Source organism: Cyprinus carpio, chromosome B18, assembly GCF_018340385.1.
Source record: "Cyprinus carpio isolate SPL01 chromosome B18, ASM1834038v1, whole genome shotgun sequence".
Taxonomy (NCBI): Eukaryota; Metazoa; Chordata; class Actinopteri; order Cypriniformes; family Cyprinidae; genus Cyprinus; species Cyprinus carpio.
Window position 1 is genome coordinate 10,304,260 of NC_056614.1, and position 21,375 is coordinate 10,325,634.

Below are 21,375 nucleotides of genomic sequence, written 5' to 3' on the forward strand. Positions count from 1 at the left end.
AAGCCCAAATTCCCTTAATGATCCATCACAATGAGAAAAAACAAAGAATATATTTCTGATGTGCAGCAAAAGATAATTGAGCTTTACAAATAAGTGAAGTGGCTTTAAGAAAAGAGCTAGAGCAATGAAAATTCCCATTTCTACCATCAGGGCAATAATTAAGAATTTTCAATCAACAGAAAATGTTATAAATCTGCGTGGAAGAGGACGTTTCTCTATATCTTCCTAATGCACAGTGAGAAGGAGAGTTTGAGTGGCTAAAGACTCACCAAGGACCACAGCTGGAGAATTGCAGAAAAAAATTGTGTCTCGGGGTCAGAAAACCTTAAAAAAAAAGTCAACACATGTTGTTTGGGAGGTTTTCAAGAAAAATTCTCCTCGCTCATCCAAAAACAAACATCAGCATATTCAGTTATCAGACATGACTGGAACTTCAAATGGGACTGGCTTCTATAGTCAGATGAAACTAAAAAAATGATCTTTTTAGCAGCAAACACTCAAGATGGGTTTGGTGCACACAGAGATAAAAAGTACCCCATGTGTACAATGAAATATACTGCTGTATTTTTGATGTTGTGGGCCTATATTTCTGATGGAGGTCCTGCACATCTTGTTTAGATACATGGCATCATGGATTCTATCAAATACCAACAGATAAAAAAATCAATAAGTGACTGTCTCTGTTAGAAATCTTATAATGGGCCAACCGGACAATAATCCAAACACAAACCTCAAAAACAACACAAAAATGGGTCACTGAGAACAAAACCAAGCTTCTGCTATGGGCTTTCCAGTCCTCTGACCTGAACCCTATAGAAAATGAGTGTGGTGAACTGAAGAGAAGACGCACCAGCATAGAGCTGGGAATCTAAAGGGTCTGAAGTGATTCTAGAGGAAGGAATGGTCTCTGATCTCTTGCCAGGTGTTCTCTAACCTCATCAGGCATTATAGGAGAAAATTTAGAGCTGTTAAACTGGCAAATAAAGGTTTCAAAAAGTATTGAATAAAAGGGTGCCATTAATTGTGGCCAATGTGTATTAGAGAAAAACATTTATTTCATAATGATATTTCCCCCCATTTAAAGTATTATTATACAATAAAAAGTTAGATTTTTGTGAATTTTTTTAAATAAAAGATCAAAAGGATTAACAATGCAGATTAATTTTCACTGCCTTCTTTGATCATATTTACGAAAGGTGCCGATATTTTTGGCCATGACTTTATGTGTCAGGTGCGGTGAGATGCAGGCTGAATGGTGACAGTTAGCCAATTGTGCTGCCACAGATTGACAGCTGTAGTGTCAGGTGTTCTGTTAATAACTCCGGGTGTGAATAGATCATTTCCGATCAGCCAGGAATGTTGAATGGAAATGTTCTGGAAAGTGATTTTGTGCCTCGCTGTGATGGTACCATGAGGCGTCGCTTACTTGCAGATCTTAGGCTTCTGGAGGGGATGTAGATTTGTAAGAGTGAGTGGAAGTAGGAGGGTGCTGAGCCTGTGGCTGTTCTGTATGCAAGCATCAATGTCTTGAAATTGATGCAAACCACAACCAGTAGCCAGTGCAGGGAGATAAAGAGAGGTGTGGCGTGGGCCTTTATGGGCTTGGTATAGTCCAGTCGTGCCCCTGCATTCTGAATCTTTTCTAGAGGTTTAATTGCACATGATGGACATTGCAACAGTCCAGCCTAGAAATGACAAGGGCCTGGACAATGAGTTGTTCAGCATGTTCTGTTTGGAAGGGTCTAATTCTCCTGATGTTGTGAAATGCAATCCTGCATGATCGTGCTGTCTTTACAATGTGGTCCTTAAAGGTCATCTGGTCATCAAAGAATAATTTTTGACTAACCTGCCTGGATGGTCAAATCATGCTGTACAGTCGGAGTGGCAGGTTGAGCTGCAGGTGATCTCTAGGCAGCCTGTGATTGATGTTGGATTGTCTAGTTGAAATTAAAGATATAACTGTGTGTCATCAGCATAGCAATGGTAGGAGAAACCATGTGCTTGTATATGTCCCAGTGATGTGGTGTTTATGGGGAAGAGGAGGGGTCAAATAACTGATTCCTGAGGAAGTCCAGTGACAAGTTGATGTTCTTTGGATACCTCTCCTCCCCAGGAAACCTCAGATCCTGTGATGGCATACAGGAAAATCTGATGATCTACAGTGTCAAAAGTGGCAAATAGATCCAGCAGAATGAGAACTGATGATTTGGAATCAACTTTCGATATCTGCAGGGCTATAGTGACCGACAGTAAAGCAGTCTCAATTGAATCGATTGGTTAATGTTCAGTTGGTTATTCTGTGAAAGAAATAATGTAAATGTGTCTAAGGTGTAAATCAAATGGTCCATTCCATTAGAATAACAAAAGAAAAACATTCCTCACGAACATCTTGTAGATTGCAGGATCTCCAGCAGAGATCCTAACAGTATCTGTTGTTTGTAGCCCTTCTGTCTTCATCCATAAAATACTATCCCAAAGACAGAACTTTGGGAGAAGCTAAGATTCTTACAAGGGTTAAGATTGTGTGAAGGATGACATGCTAACTTTGCTACTGAAGAACTGCTAAACCATCTTCAATAAATAGTTCTCCCCACAAAAATTTTGGTCATGCCTACTTATTTTTTTTGTATTAGAGAATTCCAGTACATTGGTGAGCCAAGATTCGAAGGGGTAGTAGGCACTGACCTGTCTAGAACAATATTGTCTTGACAAGAAGTTAAAATGGATCATAAAGTTTCAGTTGCTGCATTCACATCCAGAATTGAGAAATGGGTGGGTGAGGTAAGAGAGGATGTCACTACAGAGGTAAGATGGAATGGTGAAAGGGAGCGTAGGTTTTGCCTAAAAGTAACTGGTAGAGGTAGTAAGATGTAGGTTAAATGTAATAAATAAATGACCAGAGATGTCTTGAGGTTTTCCCAAAATGTAGTCTGTGATACAATTTCGTGTGTGAGTGGAAGTCTGCAGTATAAGGCTTCTTTAGATGGATGTTGACATCACCAAAGAATACAAGTGGACTGCCGTCCCCAAAGAATGAGGACAGCAGCCCATCCAGCTCCTCTGTAAAGGTGCCCAGTTGACCAGGAAGACGATAAATAGAGAAAGGGAAGTTGTTAGAGAGAACAGAGGGGGTTGCTGAGTCTTCTGAACAAATCCAGGTCTCAGTCTAGCCCAAGATACTAAGAGTAGACTGAGAAGCAATGGCCAGAATGAAGTCTGTTTGTCGACAGCTGACTGACAATTCCAGAGACCCACGGAAAGAGAGAGGTGCAGTAGAAGAGGTACACATAGAATACAGGTTTGCAAGATTGCATCGCCATCTGTGTTTGATGTTAGACCGTTGTTGGGAGATAACTAGAATGTATTGGAAACATACTACTGCCTACCTAAAGGCTGATTTATACTTCTGCGTCGGACCTACACTGTAGCCTTTACGCTGTAGGCTATGCATCAGTTTTCATTTATACTTTTGCGTTGTTGTCTGTCGACATGCAGTACACGTGCAAACCGCTAGTATGCAGTGTCCACGGGCATGTTGCTGGTGTGACTCGCAGTACCACGACAAAAGCCGAAGAAGCAGCAGCTCATCTGAGAATCATTATAGCCGTGATGGTGGCAAATGAATATCAAATCATTAAACCATTATTTAAAACAGTGGTTCCCAAAGTGGGGGTCGCGAGATGATTTCTATTAAAAAAGTGGAAAAAATATATAGGCCCTATATATATTTTGTTGCAATTAATTTAACCCTTTCGCACGTACGATCACACCGGTGTGATCAGTCTAGACTGGTCCCTGGAGTGTACGATCACACCGGTGTGATCAGTCTAGACTGGTCCCTGGAGTGTACGATCACACCGGTCAGTGCATGACGTGAAATTCAAATGTGCTCTCGCGCGTTGGGCTGGCGCTGAGCCAGAGACAGGCGCGCTCAGAGCTGTCATCAGAACTTTTCAGTGTTTTCAACCACATAATGTTTATTTTAGGTTTCAGACATATACGTACTAAAAAAAACAATACATTTAGAGTTTGTAAAATACGCACTGATGTCAAAGGACGAGGCAATAATAATCCTTTCCATTATAATTAGACACGTTTTATGCATATCAGATACACATTGTGTAAGTAACTTTAAAGTTTACTCTATTATTCTCCCAGTTCACCATCCACTTACTTTTATGTATTTCGGGAGAAGTGGATGAATTCACGTGTTGTAAATCCAACAGATCCGATTCTCTGAACTGCGTCTGCGGCACAAACTAAGATGGCGGCGCCCATCGCGTGTGCGGGGCCGCGGGGCAGCAGCGCATTTATCATGGGGGTCACGGGCTTAAAAGTTTGGGAACCCCTGATTTAAAACTACAAAAGGAGACAACAACGGAATAGGAGAAGATATGGCATTCTTTCCATCTCCACAAGGACTTGTACCATGGCAGATCAACCTTGTTTGTCGCGGACAACTACTGATGTATAATGCTATGTAGTATAATAAATAAGACATTTGTTCTTTGCTTTGTTTTATTTTATATAAGAAGGTGTAACATTAAAATATATTAAAGTGCACATAAAACACACCAAACTCAAGCACATACAGAGGGAAGAATTGTAGCAGACCAATCACAGCGCTTGCTGTCCATGTAGAATTGACACGAATCGACGTAGCTACAGCTTAGGTTCAACGCAGAAGTATAAACTGGGTTTAACTCTGCCTGAGAGGTAAGGAAAAATACACTTATCTGAGATGATTTATATATATATATATATATATATATATATATATATATATATATATATATATATTGTAATTATTTTTGTTATATATATATATCTGAAATATATTATTGTATTCTTGAAAACAGTCTTTTATTGTTTTAATGAATAAAATATTAGTTAATCATCAAACGAAGAAAAATTAATAACCATAATATGGACCACTATAAATGCTTTGATACTGTGATAATCAGATACTGTGATTTCGTTCTCACATTGCTGATTTCACCATTCACATCAAAACATAGGGGTAGACATCACCTTTTCTGTGCTATCATGTTTGGTTCAGGAGATATGACACAAAGTACATCATTTGGTTATGGTGGAAAGTAAAATGGTTGTCAAAGCCACCACAATCTGTTTTTGCGATGGCTCCATTTCTGAAAATGTTCAGGGCCACAAACTATACAAGTTTCATGCTTTTATGAAAAAGTTTCACCTCAAATTTTGCACATATTGCCTGGACTACTTGTGGCAATGCTGAGATTTCAAGATTCTTGTAATGCAGCTGCTGAATGGAAAAAAGCTGCACATTAAAAAAAAAAAAAAAATGTAGTAATGCAAAAAATCAGGCTTGTGTGGCTAGAAGTGCTTGCATTCATGTACATGTTCAGTCCTTCTAAGTTTAGCTTTTGTTTCTTAATTTGTTTCTTGATATGGTTGTCTATCTTAGGGATTGTTACTATGATAACTCGACCACATGTCCGCGCTGTGCACGAATGCTGGAACGGCAACATGAGGAGTCTCAGAACCCGTAGATGAGCCAGACAGATGGATGCATCACAAATCGGAACTTGTCTTATATTCAGTTTATTCGTTTTTGATGTTTTAACCATGCTTCTGTCAGCTTCTGAACTGACATTGATGAAGTGTGATCAACATAGCAGGAAAACCTCACACTTTGAAAACTATATTCCCATAAATATAGAACTTCTGGTTACTTTTACATGTCTTCAGTCCAAAGAGAAATCATCTGTGTCAAACTTTAACAATGGCATGTTCCTCTTAAGAATATGACTGTGAGATAAATTTGATTTCTTCCTATATGTAATACTGGGTAGCATGCTTTTTAAGGGACCAGGAAAAAATACTACAAGGCTACACTATGTTCTGCTTTATAGTTATATCCCAGTAATACACTGTGGTTTAATGTAGTAGATAATATGCTGATAATTAATAATATGGTAATAAATGTTCTAGAACGAATGCTCTGCAACTATTTCTGGTTTAAGATTATCTCAGAATGGAATTTTCTGTAATGCAATTACCTGGTGTAAAATTGTATCATATTAAATGACAGAATGCTATTTAATTTTCTCTGTAATAACTGTGCAAGATAACATATAAAGTGTTATGAAGTCCATTATCAAGATACCTTCACACAAAGCATGAATAAAACAAAAAACTATGGAACATGCTCAGCTGTCTTTCAGCCCTGCTTTTAGCATTACTCAAGTACAGTAAGATGACCACCACATCTTAATTAAATTTTTTCTCTTCACAATAGATGGCATAGATAATGAATGGCTTTGCTTAGTTTTGTCATTTCATCTGAACACACACACACATACAGTCAGGACTGGGAGTTTTTGTGCTTTTGCCTTTATACACCACTACAATGGATTTGAAATAAAATAATTAAGATGTGATTAAAGCAGTGGCGTTCCATCCATATAAGCTGCAAAAGCTGCAAATGCTCCACATACCCAGGCTGTCTGAGAGAATGAGTTTGCTGGCTAATCAATATAAAAATGATTATAAGTTGATCCCTTGTCATTTGAGATGTAACATAAAGCTTAATGAAGTGTTGGGAATAAGTACATAAAATTGTTTATTTGAAAAAACAGCGGTAATTTTCTGTAAATCTGCGTCAGTTACAGAAGCTTCCGGGCCAGCAGATTCACAGCATTTTGGGGGGCATTTTTCTCTCCTCAACAGTGCTGGGCTAGTTACTCAAAAAATTTGAGAATACGGTACACGAATGAACGTAGGCTATATAAATTATATAATAATAATATATATATTTTTTTTAATTCAATAGAATAAGTAAATTAATTAAGTAAAAGTACTGTTCCTCTTGGTCAGGATAGTCAGTAAAGCCAAAGAGTACATTTTCCCATAGGAGTGAAGAAGGTCTTAAACTCCCAAAAAAATTTTCGAAGATGATATTTCTGTGGTAACAATCGCACTTTTCTCCAGCAAATACATTTTCTGTTAAATTAAGAGACCCAATGAGACAAAACATAATGTACAGTAACGATTTCTCTTTGGAAAAGAGTATGGATAGCTGTATTATTATTTTTGGGATTTAATGAAAAACAAAATTCAACCACTCGGTGTCAATCCTACATACAGCGCCTTTAATGTATACAGAAAGTATTATAACGATTGTTTTTATATAATTAGTAATAGTCAAATATTATACTTTCTCGTTTGCTGTCAGCATTAAGCAAATACGCATTTATGTCATTTAAACAAATCTTTGAATGACTAATGAACATTTAATATCACAAACCTTGCAAACTTAGACGAATCCAGCTGTGAGATCTTGTGAAGTGTGCATTTTTATCCAGCATGATCGCGTGTTCTCTATGATGGATGGTGAATTGAATGCGTTAACCTTTAAACTCGTGATTTCAAATTATGCTGCGCTTTATGCATTTGTCCACTGTCATATTCATGTCATTTTCACTGTCTGCTGTATGTAAAATGAGTGTTACCCTGGCATTATTTGAAAAATATGATTCCCAATGCATACAAACTTCCCAGAATAGTGCCCTGTTGGTTACAGTGTTTAGGCTACTTCCTTTTTAATTATATTTTTATTAAATATTTATTTATTTGTGAAAAATACTTTCACAAAAAAATAAATATACTTCATCTGAATACACTTCATCTGAAGTATAAGTATGTTTATTTTACACATTTATTTTTTAATCCATTGTCAAATGATTTCAAATTTCTTAAATATTAATTAAATATTTTATATCAGCTATTGGCCACCCTTCTTTCCAAGATATTGGCATCGGCTGTCAAAAAACAATATCGGTCAACCACTAGTGACAACACCTCCCTTTATAAATCACGTGAATGTATGTGTCTTCACCAAAATCATGGCAAAGAAAACTGTACAGACTGAGAAGCCATTCTGTGCTCTCACTCTCAGAGTTCTCTGCGGAGTACATCATTGCCAAGTCTTCAAATAACGCAAGATAAGCCATTGCACACTCTGGGACAAACATTTGGCACAGCTGTCTTTTATAGGGTTTGACACCAGTTACACAACTTGTCTGTTTAAAACTAGACAAATGATAAATTGAATGTTTTACAATTAAAAGGATAATTCACCCAAAAATGAAAATTTGATGTTTATCTGCATACCCCCAGGGCATCCAAGACATAGGTGACTTTGTTTCTTCAGTAGAACACAAAGATTTTTAACACAAACCATTGCAGTCTGTCAGTCTTATAATGGAAGTGGGTGGGAATCATGGCTAAAATATACAATACATATATATATGTGTGTGTGTGTGTGTGTGTGTGTGTGTGTGTGTGTGTGTATACACACACAAACACATGGATTAAAAGCTAAATGTTTTCATTTCGGTTCATTCTTGGTAAAAAAACAAACAAACAAAAAAAGTAAATAAATAAAAAATCCTACAGGTTCCATATGCAGAGCGAAATGAGAACGGTCCAGCATTTAGAAATAATTCTCATTAACTTTGCTATTATTCTTGATTTTTCAAACTGCTAACACTTTGCAGTTTTGAATTATGCCTTTACTGTGTGACCAAAAATGAAGTTTTAACTATTTCAGCTGTTTGATCGTGCTGGTGCCTCATATTCATTAGAAACATCGCAGCTGTTCACAGTTCATTTGGCGTGAGCAGTGGTCCACTTTGGCATATTTTTGCTAATTATGATTTTTTTCCATCGATACTGAAACACCCGTGAACTACAAAGCCTATTTTACCTAATGAATAATAGTTAAGCTTCAAATGGGCAACATCACGAATATGGAAACCTTTGGATTTGTCCCGAATGAGAGAGGTGAGCCCAACCTTACCTTATGTTTCCTTTAAATTATTATATATATATTTTTATTTTATTTTTATAGCTAAGCCTATGTTATTATTATATACTGCAAATGTATACCCTCTTGGAATTGCTCCGTTTATTATTATTCTTCCGCTTCTTCTTCTTCTCCGAAATGAATCGCATTTTTGAGGGCCTAAACTTTGCACACGCATCAGAACTGGCGAAAATTTACATCTGATATAGGTTTCAGAAGTGTGTGTGGCAAAATGGCTCAATAGCGCCACCTGTTACATTTCAACGTAGTGCGCCTCGAGCTACGTTTCACGTACATGCATGAAAATCGGTACATACGTGTAACACACCATTACCTTCAAAAAAGTCTCTTGGGACAAAATCCAAAACCCAACAGAAAGTAAGTTATTTTGAATTTCCTGTACGATTTTTGTGCAGTTTTTGCCATTTCCATGCCTCGTACTTTGACGAACTCCTCCTACAGTTTTAATTGGATTATCTTCAAATTTGGTGAGGGTCATCATAAGACCTTTGAGATGTTAAATTGCGAAGATTTTGAGTTTTCGTCAAGGGGCGTGTCCCTGGCGGCCTGACAAAATTTGATGTTTCGCCGTGAAACAGGAAGTCACTGTAACTCAGGCAAGCAATGTCCGATCTTCCCCAAACTTCACACATGTGATAGGTGTTCTGTCCTGAATAAACACCTATGATCAAATTCAGTTATAGTCATAGCACCACCTGCTGGTAACAGGAAGTGACATGGTTAACACTGTTATGGACTCCTAGCAACATATTAAAAAGTGTCAGCAAGTGCTAAATACACTGGCAACATGCTAGAAACATACTAAAACTTGCTAGCAACATTTAGCTAAATGCTAAAGCATCCTATTAATGCAGTGAAACAGGAAGTTACTGTAATTCAGGCAAACAGTGTCCAATTTGCCCCAAATTGAACAAGTTTGATAAGAGTCCTGTCCTGAACACATCAACATGCCCATATTCGATTATAGTCATAGCGCTACCTGCTGGCAACAGGAAGTGGCATGTTTAACACTGTTATGGACTCCTTGCAAATAATAAAAAGCATCAACAAGTGTTAATTAGGCTGGCAAAATTCTAGAAGCATGCTAAAACATGCTAGCAACACTTAGGTCAGTGTTAAAGCATGGTACAAATGCAGTGAAACAGGAAGTAGCTGTAACTCAGGCATACAATGTCCGATCCGCCCCAAACTTCACAAGTTTGATTAGAGTCCTGGCCTGAAGATATCTACATCCTCATATTTGGTTATAGTTTTAGCACCACCTACTGGCAACAGGAAGTGTCATGTTTTACACTTATACACTATTAGCAACACATTAAAATATGCCATTGTGTGCTAATCATGCTAGAAATATTCTCAAACATGCTAGCAACACTTACCATGTGCTAAAGGATGCTATTAATACTATGAAACAGGAAGTTGTTGTAACTCATGCATACAATGCCCAGTCTGCCCCAAACTTTACACGTAAATATGTCTGATCTGCCCTAAACTTCACATGTTTGATAAGATTCCTGGTCTTAACAGATCTTAAGGCCAATATTTGAGTTATAATCATACCGCCACCTTCTGGTGACAGGAAATTACTTGTTTTAAACTAACTTAAACATGCAATATCCGGTCTGCCCAAAGTTCATGTGTTTGATATGGGTCCTAGCCTGAACTCATCTTTAGGCCAATATTTATTTATAGTCTTAGCGCCACCTGCTGGCAACAGGAAATTACTTCTTTTACACTAACTTAAACATGCAATGTCTGATCTGCCCGAAACGTTGCATGTTTGGTAAGAGTAATGGCCTGAAGACATTTACATGCCAATATTCAGTTATAATCATGGCGCCACCTGTTGGCTGCAGGAAATGTGACATAAAATAGTTACCATTTTATAAGCATATGGTCCAACATTGGCTGTTCTCCTATGGCCACCGGGTGGTGGTGAGCCCGGGTGCGAGGGCCCTTTCATCGCTGCTTGCAGCTTTAATTATCTATTAGAATTATATATTTTTAATTCTTGTTCTGTTCTGATAGTTAAATTTAAAGGATTTGTTGTAAAGTGAGGGGAACTAATAGGATAACATATCCTGTTGGTACATTATAACATTATTAGGCCTGCTGTTATTATTTCTGAATATAATAAAATGTGATTATACATGACATATATATATATATATATTTTTTTCCTCTCAAAAACTTAATTTATTTTTAGCGTGTTTTTAAAAAAAACATGCAGCAAATGAAAATAGACGATTAATCAGTTAAAATGTGTTACTGTGGGTTAACAAATTTACATTAGTATACTTAGCATACTTAGCAACAGAGTCTGGGCCTAATCTAGGCTATGCTGGTAACTACTAGTTTCATGTTTTTATCCAGTTTTTTTTCCCTCATTGCATCTGAAAATAAAAAAAAAAACCTTCCCCCCTAAAAATTGTGCATGCACATTCACTTCGTGCGCTCTGGCGCAGAACCTGCCTCCCGCGTTGCTCAGCTGTGGACGATTTAAAAATTATTGAAAAAAAAAAGGTTGCTGTCCCATTTTACACAGGAACTGTTAATTTTAAAATCAATCAAATTATATTGTTAGTTTCTTTCTTTCTTTCTTTCTTCTTTCTTTAGTTTCATGGTAACGCAATCAAAGTTCATTTAGGCTATTTTCACCCGTTTCAACTTATAAACTCCTTGAGATTTTAAAGTCAGTTTAAAAGTACTGAGATTCAAGTTGCATCTAGTATAAAAAAAGCTTGAAATTGTTTAAATAATTTCTATGAATTAAAGTAGCCTAACTTAAAAATATGTTATCATAACTTTTCATCATATAATTTTTTACAGTGTGATAACAAGCTGTATTCATTTTCCATTTCGGAAACCAAGCACACACTTTTTTTCTTTTTTAAATCTATTATATCATATAATAATAATAATAATAATAATAATAATAATAATAATAAAAACTCTCTATTTAACAGCATTGACTTACAATGAAATACGTCTTCCTTCAGGTAGACTGAATGTTTTCCTGCCTTGCTAAATGTTGGGCTTATGATCAATAAGTTGCATTCACCCAAACTGATTTTGTAAAATCAAAACTTGCAGACGGTGAACCTAGTAGTAGCCTAGTCGTTCATTATTCAAATAATCGCAAGTTTATATTATATTAACATCTATTATCCATAATGAGCCTTAATATATTCCTCGCACAAGCACATGCATTTAGTTTGCCACAAAGCACAGGCAGAAGTAGCCTAACATTTTGAAAAAGGAGACATTTTAATTATTTATTAGTAAACAAATGTTTTCTTGTTGGCTACAAGATGAAATTCACAGTGCTGACTCTCATCTCCACAGGATGGGCATAATCAGGGAGTATTTGCTTTCGTTTTGAATTGGTTGGTTTAAAAGTAGACATTTCAAGCTTTCTGTAGATATATTTCTCATGTATGCGGATGCATGAGTCTTATAAACTTGTTTTAATAAATTTCTTTTGCATTAAATAAAGATATAAAGCAGGTTAAGTTAAATATTATTGTACAAATAATTATAAAATGCCATAGACTGCGAATAAGATGGAAGTTTCACATTTTGCATGTGCACTACAAAGTAAATAATTTTTTACATGCAATTATCCAAAATAAAACCAAACAAGATTTGTAATGAAGATAAAATAAGTAGACAAATAAGAACTCGCACTCAGTATCATGTGCGCCGCGCAAATCTTGCACTCTGATATTTTAAGGAATATTATACACTCCTGCATTTAAATGCGGCTGCAATTAAAATTGCATGAAAGCAAGTAAAGAAGGCTCCCTTTAAAATCACTGAAGTGGTCGATTTATGAAGCTCTTTTTTACCTCGTGTGCATTTTGTTGATTATAATGAGAAAACTTGAGTTTAAACATGAGGATGTTTTATTAATCAGTCTATTCTTTAGAGTTTCAATGATTTAGCTGAATCGTGCAGGTTTAATTTATTCGTTTCTTGTTTTAGTTAGGCCTAAATAATGGGAGAGCGAAATTATACAGTGCCTCACGTTTTACTAAAATAAAGGAAATAATTTATAAAACGCAACAATTTCTTAATCAGTATACAGACAGATATCTTTTTCCCAAGAAGTTATCTGTCAAAATAAAGGACAGGTAACAAGTAACAAAGTATATGCGTGACAAAAATGTGTGCTGTTTTATTAATGGAATTTTAAAATATAAATTAAAAATGTATTTGTGTATAAATATTGGCCTAATATGTGAGAATATTGACATTTTGCATATAAATCCATGTAGCCTAGCTCACTAAAATAGGCTACCACTTTTAATGCTCCAATGCAAAGTAAACCACCATTTCTTTAGGATATTATAACGCATAATTCATATTATATAAATAATACTGCACACCTATTAAATGTTTTAAATCTAAAATATGGTGTAATACTGTGAAGCTAAGAGAAAATATATGCACAGGCTCATAGGCTCGACATTTATCCTGCTTAAATTTGTTCTAAGAAACGCAAATAACTTCATGTGGAGGCAAAAAGCTCATTTTGGTTGGCCACCTACTGTATATATATTCAGCACTGGTCAAAAGTTTGGAATCAGAACGATTTTTAATGTTTTTTTGTTTGTTTGTTTGTGAGTTTCTTATGCTCATCAAGGCTGCATTTATATGATCAAAAATACAGGGGAAAAATATTAATTATATAATTATGATGTAAAATAATAATATATAATAATAAAAATAATATTATTATAATGTAAAATAACATTTTTCTATTTTAGTTACATTAAAATCTAATTTATTCCTGTGGTAGAAAGCTGAATTTTTGGCATCATTACTCCAGTCTTCAGTGTCCTTCAGAAATCATTCTAATATGCTGATTTATTATCAGTGCTGGAAATTGTTATGCTGCTTAATATTTTCTTGGAACCTGAGATACTTCTTTTCAGGATTCTTTGACGAATAAAAAGTTTAAAAGGAGAGCATTTATATAAAATAGACATATTTTCTAACAATATACACTACAGTTGTAGTGCTGCTGCTGAAACAGTTCTACTCAGCCATCGAGTCTGTCCTGTGCACTTCAGTAACTGTCTGGTTTGGTTCAGCTACAAAATCAGAAATCAGAAGACAACAGAAAACGGTTCAGACTGCTAAAAGGATTATTGGTGCTCCCCTGCCCACCCTTCAAGAACTGTATACATCCAGAGTGAGGAAAAGGGCTCAGAAAATCACTCTGGATCCCTCACATCCAAGTTATCCCCTTATTGATCTTTTGCCATCTGGCCGGCGCTTCAGAGCCGCAAATACCAGGACAGCCAGGCACAAGAACAGTTTCTTCCCCCAGGCAATCTACCTCATGAACAGTTAAATGTTCCCCACTTTATGCAATAAAAATGTGCAATAACCTTATATTTATTTGTTACCCCTCCATCCTAGTACATCCCTGCATCTCACTCTTTTCTATTCCATTATCATCTATAGCACAACTGTCCATACAATTTGTTTATTTTTCGATTTATTTGCAATATTTGTATATTTATATTTAGAATATGTTGTCTATATATATATATATATATATATATATATATATATATATATATATATATATATATATATATATATATATGGCCTGTGTTGTTGTTGTTGTCTCTCTGTACTGGAAGCTTATTTCACTAAACAAATTCCTTGTATGCGCAAGCATACTTGGCAATAAAGCTCTTTCTGATTCTGAGTCAGTAAATTTTTATTCTTTCTTTTTTTTTTTTATTTTTTTTTTTTTATTCAGCAAGGATGTGTTAAATTGTTAAGAAGTGATAGCAAAGATTTATACTGTTAGAAAATATTTCTATTTTGACTAAATGCTGTTCTTTTGAACTATTTATTCATCAAAGAATCCTGAAAAAAGTACCACAGTTTCCAAAAAATATTTGGTAGTACAATTGTTGACAACATTGATAATTCTTATAATAAATCAGCATATTAGAATGACTCCGTAAGGATCATGTGACACTTTATACTGGAGTTATGGCTGATGTAAATTCAGCTTTGCGTCACAGAAATAAACTAGATGAGTAAAGTTTGTAGACAAACTTTAAGTTACAGTAATTTGGTTTTATTTTCTCTTTTCATCGACTCGAATTCCTACGCTTTTGAAATGACGTTACGTAGGAGTCGAGTAATAACGAATCATTCATTTGTTCTGCAATAAATTATATACATATACACACACGGAGTTAAAAATGTGCTCTTTTCTGATCCCAATGTCTATAATTCCACAATTTCATATAAATACCATTTCTTATTTAATATTGATAGGCCTACATAAGCACAGTTGGGGAAAAAAAGGGTTTTTTAAAAACTGTCATGTAGTGTTGTCGACACCTGTTGCTTATTTTGCTAAATTTTTCCTATTAAAGTCTCCTTGCCATTCAGCCATGTGTTAATGAAAATGACACAAAAACCCCAATTTTCAAAGCATGAAATTGCAGTTATTTTGGAGGATGTGGAAAATAATGAAGTCCAGCTATTTTCAAAGTTGAAAAACAGCATTACAAATACTGACAAAAAAAAATTAAAAATCTGTCCAGAAATCACTCAAAAAATAAATGATGCTGGCTATGGGTACGAACGAAGCCCAGAAGAAGTCAGGAATACGTGGAGGGACTTCGCAAGTGTGACAAAACAGAGGGCTGCGGCATGTAGTGGGGTATGAGACCTAGTGCATGGGGTATCAATTCAGTTCCTCCTCTCCCTACAGAGGAAGAGAAAGTTTTGGCCATCCTGTGGCCTGTTGCATTGGAAGGATCCTTGGAGGTATAGATACATGTGCATCAACCAGGCCTTTGCCTTCAAAGTTCAGGCCTCCAACATCAGGCCCTATCTACCCTGGCCCTTCAATATCAGGCCCCCTCCTGCCTGGGCCTCTAACATCAGGCTTCACATCTTCAGAATGCAATAAGAAGAAACAATGCCTTAAGTTCAGTTGTTAGCTACACTGCATTATTATGCTGTTGGAAGTTTAATGGAGGTGGTGGGTGATGGCCTGGGGCTCAGCAAATCTTCAGTCAGCAAAACTGTGACAGCAGTAACACCTTTGCTGTTACAGCTTATGAAGAACATCTTGATTTCCCCCAAGCTCCTGAAGAAATCCAGCTGTCCAATCAACAGTATTGACAACATCTGCAGAGTTATTGGCATCACTGTTGGCACCCTTATCCCAGTGTCAAACCCTGTGTTAAATGAGCCCTTGTACATTTACAGGAAGTGATATCCAGCCATAAATGTTCAAATAGTGTGTGATCACAAGGGGATGTTCAATGACATTGTAGTAAAATGGCTTGGAAGCACACATGATTCTTTTGTGTGGGCCACTTCTGCAGTTTGCAGGTGGCTGAAGAAGGTGGCTTTGGTGATAGCTGGCTGCTGGGAGACAAAGGATATCTTCTTCACCCATACCTCCTGTCACCTGTGCAGCATCCAGCCACCATTGCAGCTTAAACCATTTGTTTAATCTGACATAACATCTGTTTTGTTTATTTGGCAATATGCCCCCTGCCCCGCAGACTTAAATGAACAAAAATAAAAAAATACTTTTGCAAAGTGTATATACTGTGTATGTGTTTGTGTATGTACAACACGTGTGTGTGTGTGTGTGTGTGTGTGTGTGTGTGTGTGTGTGTGTGTATATATATATATATATATATATATACACACACACACACACACACACACATACACACACACTCATTTGTAGAGAATATTTATTGTAATTCTGTAAATACAACAAAATCACTCACTTATTTATAGGTAAATTTTTGTTACTTTATTTGGGTACATTCATTTAAAATACTGAGTGTTAACATTTAATATAAGTGAAAACTTTTAACATACTGTTTTACCAATATTGTTATATGAGAAATAAGCGTTTATGTATGTTTTAAAATACTTACTTGACAAACTCACCTATTCTTCGCACATACGAAACGAAGGCTGTGTTCCAATCGGCATGATTAATCCTTTCAAAGGGCACTTCGAAGGGAGAATAATTGCGAGGGCCATGCTGCTATATAGTTTCAAACTGAATTTGTGATTAATAAAAAATATTTAAAGGTGAATTAGGTAAGATCTACGCACCACAACTTTCTTCCAAATCACTCAGAGTGGATGGTGAAATCTTCGAAAGGAATAGGGCATAGGGTCGATAACTCTGAATAGAACACAGCCCAGGTGCGGCGCAATCAACGACGTCGACACAGCAAACTAATGACGAACAATGCCTCTAACCACAGCTGAAGAGCTGTCGTTCCAACGACACAAGTTTGCGAAGCAGTTTGCCAATGTTCGTTTGAACTATGGTTTCGGGAAACACCGGATCGTTGAACTACGTTGGTAATGACAGAACTTGCGACCATAGATGGCTAACGATGCTTTTGAGAAACGCACCCCTGTTCGTCCAGCAAACATTTAGTGTAATTTCATATAAACTCTAAGAAAGAATATTTTCGTGGCCACAGAAAACAACCTTCTTACAGTAGCCTGATAATGCATTAGAGCATGTAGCAAGGATCATAAAGGGACAATTAATTTGCAAGGCAGAATCAGAAACCCACGTAATTTCTGCACAAGAGTTTTATTAACTAAACCCTAACACAAACTAGTCTAACAAACAAACAATCACTCATACAGGGAAAAGGGCAAATGAGATTTGATGGATGAAACCATCAGGAAACTAGAGAATGAAGCTATGAAAAGAGTCAGTTAACCACTTAAGTAAAACCATCAGCGCCATTTATAACGGGGTCTATAGCTTATACTAAACCTCTGTTTCATTTAGTAATATGTACGATACTTGCACTGTTTGTCTTTGGTTGCCATGGAACCAGAGGCCTGTTCTGCCCTTTTGAGGTGTTAGTTGCATTTCAGGGGAAGGGTCCATAGACCCTCATAGTTGGCCCTTTGGTTAGGTGAAGGGGGCGTCAGAGATTATTTGTTAAATATAACAAATAATTGTGTGTCTGATTAGCATGTTATTAGCATGTTGCTAGCATTTTTCTAGCATGATTAGCATGTTACTAGCATGTCGCGAGCATGTTTCTAGGATAATTAGCATGTTATTAGCATGTTTGCTAGTTTTTTTCTAGCATGATTACCATATTACTAGCATGTTGTTAGCATGATTATCAGATTACTAGCATGTTGTTTGCATGTTTCTATGCTAATAAAGTTAAAACCAGGTAAAACCAGTTGATTCAGTAAAAAAAAAAAAAAAAAAAAAAAAACCCCTTAAAACCCACCTTAAAACCATCTAAAACCATATTGGCCTTGTTGCCTAGTCTTAGCTGGTTTAAGTTGAAAATATCTGGGTTAAGCTTGGTTGGTCTTTTAGCAGGTCTCACAGCTTGATCAGGTAAGACCAGCCTGACTAGTTAAAAAGTTGGCAAAACCACTTTAAAACCAGCTTGGGAGATCAGCCAAAGCAGCCAATCATCTTAGGCTGGTTTAGCTGTTTTTTCAGTAGGGAGTTGTTAAGCTTTGCTATAGCAGTAGACAGCTTAAAAACACCATAAGTCTCATTGTATAAAGGTTTTCACACCCTCAGTGAAAGTCTATGAGATTTTAGGTGGTTTTGATAGTCTGGTTTATGAAAAACCATAAATTGGATCAGTTTGAAAAGACCTGGGCAAGATTACTGTTTTCTTTTTTTCTTTTTTTGATCAAATAAATGCAGCCTTGATAAGCATAAGAGACTTCTTTAAAAAAAACATTACAAGTCTTACTCATCCCAAACTTTTGACCAATAGTGTGTATGTATGTATATATATATATATATATATATATATATATATATATATATATATATATATATATATATATATATATATATATATGTGTGTGTGTGTGTATGTGTGTGTGTGTGAATTCATGTATGTATGGTGTTCCAGTTTAATGTATGGAAATGGGTTTCAGGACTGTCAAAAAAAAAAAAAAAGTTCAATACTCTATATAAAAAAACAGGATTAATGTAGGTTAAAGTAGGTACAGTATATTAAACATATGAAAAGTATGGTTTCAGTGCTATATATATATATATATATATATATATATATATATATATATATATATATATATAAAATAAAGGCATAATCTGAAAAAACCAAGCCCTGTGATAATTATAGATAATAATTTTCTGAATATTTTACAGTTGGTTTGATACCTTTATCTCAAACGGTGTTACAGTTTAATTAATTTAAGTAGGTACAGTATGTTAAACATAAAAAATATGGTTTCTGTACCATATATAAAAACAATACAGGCATAATCAGAAATACAACAACAACAACAACAACAAAAACAAGCCTTGTGCATTATAGGGAATAATATTTAGAGATTTTTACAGTCCCTTTGTACCTTTAGATCAAATGGTGTTGTTATTTAATGGATTTATATTATTGCATACATTAAAAGTTATAAAATTATCATAAAACACATAAAATGGTAATTCCAAAAATGGAGCCTTGTGCATTTTAGTATAGGTTTTATAGTATAATATAATGTAGATAAAATGTAATTTATATGGTTAATTTATTTATTCAATTTTTTTTTCTCTAGAAATTAAGCCTTGTATAACGTAAAGGGCATATATTTATGTCTATCTGAGTTAGTTTGGGCTCATAACATAACAGGTGCAAAGAGTTTAATTGGTATAAAACCGAATGTCAAACTAACTTTACTGCAGTCCAACTCAGTTGTTCAAAAAAAAAAAAAAACCCAGACAGCACACGTACGTCTGGCTGACGTCGACCCAAGAGCGAAACGTCTGCCTCATTACCTAAAACATCTAATAAGATTTGGCCAGGCATAGGCGACTATCTTCAGTCAGTGCTCTGTTTTCCCAGCTCATCATGCGTCGGCTCACGACCAGAGGCTTATCTGTTTGCGCGAGCCCAGTTATTCATCTCTTAGCAACCTATCAGAGATAAGAGACTCATCCCGGCAACATCTGTGGCTTTCAGGTAAGATTTTACTTGAGCCAAAAAAAAAAAAATCCTATTTTGTTAATTCTGTGACAATAAAAGGTACTAAGGAACTTTGTGTGCTACAGCACAGGTGAAGAGACTGGGGCTCATTTCCAACTAATGTTAACTTGTTTTTAACTTGTTTAGCTAACGGTCACGGCAACTTTTTAAATTATTGTTTGCCCCTTAATGTGTTTCCAGCAATTTCTCGGAGGGGAAATGTTATTAAGTTCCCTAAAGTTGCAAAGACTAAAGTCTCAAACCCAAAGAGATTTTCTTTATAAAAGTTAAGACTCATCCACACCCTCCTAAAACACCTTATTTAAACACGCCCCCACATTTCTACGTCACGATGTGGGAAGATTTGCATAACACCACCTAAATGTTCATGAAAAGAAAGAAGTCGTAACTTTATTGTTGCTGCCACCGCCGCCACCATGTTGTGCAGAGGCTGTGTGTTTCCTTGCGAAAGGGAAAATACTTTGTGCTTGTTGTATGATTTCTCCGATCACAAATGCAGACATGGTTTAATGTTTATGTCAGCCGTGCCACAAGGACACATTGGTTTGAAAGCAAACATCGTATCGACACAGCGCGGGTAACACAGAAGAGCGTACGCCATCTGCGTACTACTCAGAATTGCCAAAATGGCGCTATACGCTGATTTGGAGAGACAGAGAAAGGTATTGTTGAATAAAGTCATTATTTTTGTTTTCTTCGTGTATAAAAATTATTCTCATCGCTTCATAACATTACGGTTGAATCACTGATAGCAGATGGACTATTCTGACGATGCTTTTCATACTTTCCTGGACCTTGACACTTATTTATTTGGCAGTCTATGGGACAGTCTCAAGCCTCCTGATTTTCATCCAAAGTATCTTAAATTGTGTTCTGAAGACAAACAAAGCTTTTACGGGTTTGGAACGACATGGGGGTAAGTGATTAATGACAAAATTTTCATTTTGGGATCGAGTAAACCTTTAAGGGGCGTAACATTTCTGTCACACGCTTGAGGTATTCGGCTAATCACAACACACTGGATAGCTGGCCAATCAGAGCACACCTCGCTTTTCAAGCATTTCAGAAAGGCGGTGCATAGAGGAGAAACAATAATGTACAGTATGTGAAAAAAAAAAAAAAAATATATATATATATATATATATATATATATATATATATATATTTTCTTTAAACAGCATAAACACATTTCATTACACCAAATACACAAAATAATATTTTTTTTTAGCAATATCATATGACCCCTTTAATTCTAGATGTTTATTTGTGTAAATGCTGTCAAGTCACCTTTATTTATGTAGCGCTTTAAACAAAACATTGTGTCAAAGCAACTGAACAACATTAATTAGGAAAACAGTGTGTCAATAATGCAAAATGACAGTTAAAGGCAGTTCATCATTGAATTCAATGATGTCATAATCTCAGTTCAGTTTAAATAGTATCTGTGCAATCATTTGCAATCAAGTCAACGATATCGCTGTA

General features: G+C 35.8%; 1 protein-coding gene across 3 annotated transcripts in view; it reads left to right on the forward strand.

The window, feature by feature from the left end:
- Positions 1-6,187, forward strand: part of def8 (differentially expressed in FDCP 8 homolog) — a 104,257-nt gene extending 98,070 nt beyond the window's left edge. For all 3 annotated transcript variants that reach the window (XM_042743784.1, XM_042743787.1, XM_042743785.1), the window contains one exon: positions 5,444-6,187. In XM_042743784.1, coding sequence (XP_042599718.1) covers positions 5,444-5,528 — 85 coding nt within the window. In that variant the 3' untranslated portion in view covers positions 5,529-6,187. The remainder of the gene's footprint in view (positions 1-5,443) is intronic.
- The last annotated feature ends 15,188 nt before the right edge of the window (positions 6,188-21,375 follow it).